The sequence below is a fragment of the Orycteropus afer genome, unplaced genomic scaffold (genome assembly GCF_000298275.1).
Source record: "Orycteropus afer afer isolate SDZICR_OR568_19922 unplaced genomic scaffold, OryAfe1.0 scaffold00014, whole genome shotgun sequence".
Lineage (NCBI taxonomy): Eukaryota > Metazoa > Chordata > Mammalia > Tubulidentata > Orycteropodidae > Orycteropus > Orycteropus afer.
This window is the reverse complement of record NW_006921601.1, coordinates 7,411,972-7,418,970: the sequence shown is the minus strand read 5'-3', so window position 1 is coordinate 7,418,970 and position 6,999 is coordinate 7,411,972. Positions and strand designations below refer to the sequence as shown.

At 36.7% G+C, this 6,999-nt stretch overlaps 1 protein-coding gene across 1 annotated transcript in view; it reads left to right on the top strand.

Annotated features, from left to right (window-relative positions):
• The window catches only part of RNF141 (ring finger protein 141), a 63,180-nt gene that overhangs the window by 19,112 nt on the left and 37,069 nt on the right, over nt 1-6,999 (top strand). Inside the window, exon 3 of the mRNA XM_007955136.2 lies at nt 6,423-6,604. Coding sequence (XP_007953327.1) covers nt 6,423-6,604 — 182 coding nt within the window. The remainder of the gene's footprint in view (nt 1-6,422; nt 6,605-6,999) is intronic.

Below are 6,999 nucleotides of genomic sequence, written 5' to 3'. Positions count from 1 at the left end.
TAAGCAGAGGGAGAAAAGGTACACAACCTCTAGGCCACTTGTACCATTTCATATTAAATAAGGGGTTTTTTGTTTTGTTTTGTTTTTCTTTTTCTTTTCTTTTTTGTGGTAAGTATATTTAAACATTTGCCATTTTTTACAGTGGCATTTTTACATTGAATTCAGTGACATTAATTACATTCATCATGTTGTGCAACCATCACCCCATCCGTTTCCAGATTTTCCCATCATCCTTAACAGTTCAGTGCCTCTTAAACAATGACTCCCTCTTCCTCCCTCCCTCCCTCCCTCCCTTCCACCTCTGGTAACTATTAGTAACCTTTGGTCTCTAAACATTTACCTATTCTAAATATTTCATATACGTGGAATCATACAATATTTATCCTTTTGTGACTGACTTATTTCACTCAGTATAATTTTTTCATGGCTCATCTAAGTTGTAGCATGTATAAGGACTTATTTCTCTCCATGGCAGAATAATACACCATTGTATGTGTGTACCACATTTGCTTATCCTATCATCTGTTGATGGACATTTAGGTTGTTTCCGTCTTTTGGCTATTGTAAATAATTCTGCAATGAACATGTATGTTTGAGTCCCTGCTTTCAGTTCTTCTGGATATATGCCTGGGAGTGGAATTACTGGATTGTATGGTAATTCTTTGTTTAGCTTTTTGAGGAACCTCCAAACTCTTCCACAGTGGCTTAAACCATTTTACAATCCCACCAGCAATTGATGAGGATTCCAGTTTCTCCACATCCTAATATATGTTGTTTTCTGTTTTTACTATGGCCATCTTAAGTGTGAAGAGATACCTCATTGTGGTTCTGATTTTCGTTTCCTTAATGACTAAAGACATTGAGCCTCTTTTCATGTGCTTGTAGGCCATTTAAATATCCTCTTTGGTGAAATGTCTGTTGAAATCATTTGCTCATTTTCAAATTGCATTGTTTGTTGTTGTTAAGCTTTTTATATTAAACCCTTATCAGATATATAGTTCCAGTTTTTTGTTCCACTCATATGTTACCGCTTCACTTTGTTGATAAAGTCCTTTAATGCATAAGTGTTTTAAATTTTTATGGAGTTCTTTTTATCTGTCTCATCTTTTGTTGATCATGCTTTTGGTGTCATATCTAATAATCCATTGTTTGAGCCTAAGTCCCAAAGCATTACCTCTATGTTTTTTTCTAAGAGTTTTATATTTTTAGTTCTTATATTTAGTTACTTGATTTTTTGAGTTGATGTTTGCATATTATGTGACATATGGGCTAAGCTTTGGAAATCGAGTTGCCCCATTCGCTAAAGATACTATTCTTTCTCTGTTGAATGAACTTAGCATCCTTGTTGAAACTCAGTTGCCTGTAAATACGCAGGTTTTAGTTCTGGACTCTCGATTCTATTCCATTGGTCAACGTGTCTGTCATTTTAACAGTCCTAGGCTGTTTTGATTACTGTAGCTTTATAGTATGTGTTATACTATATATGTGTTACAGTGTGGGTTATTTTAGGATTGAGAAATGTGAGTTCTGCTTTATTCTTTTCTAAGATTGCTTTGGCTATTCAGGGCCCCTTGCAGTTCCATATAAATGTGAGGATTGGCTTTTCCATATCTGAAAAAAAAAAAACCTTAGAATTTTGATGCAGATTGCATTGAATCTATAGATTGCTTTAGATAATATCTTAATATTAATTTTAACAGTAGTAATTAATATGAACAATATTAATCTTAATGTTAGTATTTTAATGATATTAATATTTTTTAATATTGAATATTAATGTTATATTGACAATATTAATGTTAACAATATTAATCTTCCCATTTGTGAACATGGAATATCTTGCCATTTATTTTGGTATTTAATTTCTTTCAGTAATGATTTATGGTTTGCCATGAACAAGTCTTTTACTTCTTTAATTAAATTTAATTGTAGATATTTTTTTCTTTTAGGTGTTACCATAGATGGAATTTTTTTTTTCATTTCCTTTCCCGAATGCTTTTTACTGATGTATAAAAGCCTGACTGATGGCTCCATGTTGACCTTTTATCTTGCTGATTTGTTGAATTTGTCTATTAGTAGCTTCTTTGTGGATTCTTTGAGGTTTTCTATACATATCATGTCATCAGCAAAAAAGGGAGAGTTAAATCATTTGTGTTTTTTGTTTTTGTTTTTGTTTTTTTGGCAAAAACTCAGAATGGCCATCAAAGAAAAATCCAATTGCTCTTTGTTAGGCTTACTTTAGTGTAATTTTCTTGCGTTAGCTTGAAGTTCTGGTATAAAATAAAACTTAAGATATTCAATAAAGCAATCCTACCTATTTCAGTTATAGTAGAATGGCAGGTGATTGTTGGATTCAAATAAAATTAACTTTTAAAATGAAAAGAATTTTCAGTACTGATCTCTAAAATTAATTTCTTAACTCTGGAAAAGTTGCCTAACCTCATCTACAGTAAACAGAATAATGACCAGTCTATCTACTTGATATTTTAAATATCAAATGAGATAAATTTGTGTAAGTATTTTTTAATGCATTTTATTGAAATATAATTTATGTACAGTGAAATATACAAAACTAAAGTAACATGGGTCAATACTTTTTTTTTTAGTGTTCCCTCCTTTCCCCTCCCACCCCTGGCAACCAACAAAGAAAGTTTTCCTCCATATATAAACCTTTCCTTGATCCTCCACAACAAAAAACTAATACTATATTTGTCCTTCTGTGATTGACTTCTTTCACTCAGTATAATGTCCTCCAAGTTCATCTATATTACGCAGTATTTTGCAGACTCTACATTATTCTTTAGTGCTGCATAGCATTCCATTGTGTGTGTGTACCATAGTTTGGTCATCGACTCTTCCGCTGATGGGCATGTCAGTTGTTCCCATCTTTTTGCTATTGTGTAAGTACTTTGATCCCTATAAATGTAAGTTGTTGTTGTTGTTAGGTGCCGTCGAGTCATCTCTGACTCACAACGACTTCATGTACAACAGAACAAAACACTACCTGGTCCTGTGCCAGCCCTACGATCCTTGGTATGCATGAGCCCATCATTGCAGCCACTGTGTCAATCCTTCTCCAAGGAATGGTCCCTTCTTACAACATGACCAAAGTAGGTGAGACGAAGTTTGGCCATTCTCGCTTCCAAGAAGCATTCCAGTGCACTTCCTCCAGGACAGATTTATTAGTTCTTTTAGCAGTCTATGGTACTTTCAGCGATCTTCGCCAACACCACAACTCAAAACCATCGACTCTTCTTTGGTGTTCCTTTTTCACTGTCCAGCTCTCACATGCATATCAGGTGATTGAAAATACTGTGGCTTGTGTCAGCGCACCCTAGTCTTCAAGTAAACATCTTTGCTCTTCAGCACTTGAAAGAGGTCTTTTGCAGCACATTTGCCCAATGTAGTATGTCGTCTGATATCTTGACTGCTGCTTCCATTCGTGTTGATTGTAGAACCAAGTAATATAAAGTCTTTGACAACTTCAATCTTTTTTCCATTTATCATGATGCTGCTTATTGGTCCCTTTGTGAAGATTTTTGTTTTCTTTATATTGAGGTGTAATCCATACTGCAGGCTGTAGTCTTCAATCTTTATCAGTAAATGTTTCAAGTCATCCTCACTTTCAGTGAGCAAAGTTGTGTCATCTGCATAACGTATGTTGTTAATGAGTCTTCCTCCAATCCTGATGCCACATTGTTCATCATATAGCCCAGCTTCTCGGATTATTTGTTCAGCATACAGATTGAATAAGTATAGTGAAAGTATACAACCCTGACGCACTCCCTTCCTGAATTTAAACCATGCAGTGTCCCCTTGTTCTGTTCGAACAACAGCCTCCTGGTCTATGTACAAGTTCCTCATGAGCACAATTAAGTATTCTGGAATCCCCATTCTTCTCAGTGTTATCCGTAATTCGTTATGATCCACACAATCGAATGCTTTTGCATGGTCAATAAAACACAAATAAACCTCTTTCTGGTATTCTTTGCTTTAGGCTAAGATCCATCTGACATCAGCAGTGATGTTCCTCATTCCACATCCTCTTCTGAATCCAGCTTGCATTTCTGGAAGTTCGCTGTCAGTATACTGCTGCAACTGTTTTTGAATTATCTTCAGTAAGATTTTACTTGCATGCGATATTAATGATATTGTTTGATAACTTCCACATTCTGTGGGATCACCTTTCTTTGAAATGGGTACAAATATGGAACTTTTCCAGTCAGTTGGCCAGGTAATTGTTTTCCAAATCTCCTATCATAGCCTAGTGAGCGCCTCTAGTGCAGCATCCATTTGTTGAAACATCTCAATGGATATCCCATCAATTCCTGGAGCCTTGTTTTTTGCCACTTCCCTCAGTGTAGTTCTTGATCATATGCCACTTGAAATGGATGAACTTCAACCAGTTCTTTTTGGTACAGTGACTCTGTGTATTCCTTCCATCTTCTTTTGATGTTTCCTACATCATTCAATATATTGCCTATAGAATCTTTCAGTATTGCAACTCGAGGCTTAAATTTCCTCATCAGTTCTTTCAACTTGAGAAATGCCGAGTGTGTTCTTCCCTTTTGGCTTTCCAACTCCATAACTTAGCACATTTCATTATAATGAATGCTTCTTGAGCTGCTCTTTGAAATCTTCTGTTTAGCTCTTTTATCTTGTCATTTCTTCATTTGCTTTACCTCCTCTGTTCAAGGGCAAGTTTCAGAGTCTGACACCCATTTTGGTCTTTTCTTCTTTCCTATCTTTTTAATGACCTTTTGCTTTTTTCATGGATGATGTTCTTCATGTCATCCCACAATTCCTCTGGTTTTCAGTCATTGGTGTTCACTGCATCAAATCTGTTCTTTTAATGGTCTCTAAATTCAGGAGGGATATAATCAAGGTCATATTTTGGCTCTTGTGGACTTGTTTTAATTGTCTTCAACTTCAGCTTGAACTTGTAAATGAGCAGTTGATGGTCTGTTCCACAGTCAGCTCCTGGCCTTGTTTTGGCTGAAGATACTAAGCTCTCCATTGTCTCTTGCCACAGATATAGTCAATCTGATTCCTGTGTTCTCCATCTGGCAAAGTCCACATGTATAGCCACCGTGTTGTTGCAGAAAGGTTTTTGCAATGAATAAGTCATTGGTCTTGCAAAATTCTGTCATGCAGTCTCTTAACATTATTTGTGTCTCCAAGGCCAAATTTTCCAACTACTGGTGATTCTTCTTTGTTTCCAACTTTTGCATTCCCGTCACCAGTGATAAACAGCACATCTTTGATTGCATGTTTGGTCAATTTCAGACTGCAGAAGTTGGTAAAAATCTTTCCTCATCTTTGGCTTTGGTGGTTGGTATATAAGTTTCAATAATAATAATATTAACTGGCTTTCCTTGTAGGTATATGGATATTATTCTATCAATGACAGCATTGTACTTCAGGATAGATCTTGAAACATTCTTTGAATTCCATGCCATTCCTCTTCAATTTGTCATTTCCAGCATAGTAGGTCATATGGTTATCTGATTCAAAATGGCCAAAACTAGTCCATCTCAGTTCACTAATGCCTAGGATATCAATCTTTATGCGTTCCATTTCATTTTTGACAACTTCCAGTTTTCCTAGATTTGTACTTCATTTATTCCATGTTCCAATTATCAGTGGATATTTGCAGCTGTTTCCTCTCATACTGAGTCGTGCCACTTCAGCAAATAGAGTTCCCGAAAGCTCTACTTTATCCATATCATTAAGGTAGGCTCTACTCTGATGAAGCAGCTCTTTCCCAGTCATATTTTGAGTGCCTTCCGATCTGAGGGGCTCATCTTCCACCACTGTATCAGATAATGTTTCAGGGCTATTCATAAAATTTCCCAGTAATGTATCAGACAGTGTTTCACTACTATTCATAAGGTTTTCACTGGCCGGTTCTTTTTCTTCTTCCAAGTCTGTCTCAGTCTGGAAGCTCCACCAAAACTGATCCACCATGGGCATCCCTGCTGGCATAGCCTCCAGCCTCACAGAAACATGCAAGCCACCACAGTTCGACAAACCAGCAGACAAGTTTGTCTCCCTTAGCTGTTCCAACTGCTCCACTCATTTCCTGGGCTTCACCGTACCTGTTCTGTGCACCCTGTCTGCCGCTGCTCCCTGCCGCCTGGGGCTGTCCCCTACCCTCCTTACGTGTTCCACCACCAGCCCTGTCTGCCGCTGCTCCCTGCCGCCTTGGGGGCTGTCCCCCACCCTCCTTACCTGTTCTGGCTATTGCCCTTACAAATGTAAGAGACAGTATTATTTTGCAGACTCTTGCTTTCTTGTTAAATAATTTGCAGGCCTTGAAAATGTCTATTTCCTAGGGTGTTTGACTATGTATATCTGTTTTTCTTGAAAAATTGAGCAGAAAAAAATGATCCAATTTAAAAATTTTTTCTTTTTACTTTTAGATAAACAAAAGCAGTGGAATTGTGGAAGCATCACGGATCATGAACTTGTACCAGTTCATCCAGCTTTATAAAGACATCACAAGTCAAGCAGCAGGTGTTTTGGCACAGAGCTCCACCTCTGAAAACCCTGATGAAAACTCAGCATCGGTGACATCTTGTCAGGCTAGTCTTTGGATGGGAAGGTATAACATGCACAATTACTGTTTCACTAATTTTCCAATTTGTAATCTACTGAAATCTCCTTAATATTATTTTCAGTGCTCTTTATGACATCTCAAAGCATGTTACTTTTTGCACAGTTGGTAGTGTGTCTGAGATCAGCTTTCAGATTATTCTGTGCTTTAAGATATTGTTAGATGGCCAATTTAAAGATAAAGTAACTCAAACCTGGTAATGTTTCAGTTCTCTCAACTCTACAAGCTTGTTAATGACATAGGAGATAGTTAATGTGCCTCATTATAATAGGTATTTATTTGGGTTCTTAGACATCAAAGCCCTTCAGAGAATTAGGTATTAGAATCTAGTAAAATCATCCCAGTTTTTCTTAAAAGAGTCTGGCTAATTAGAGCATTAAGAT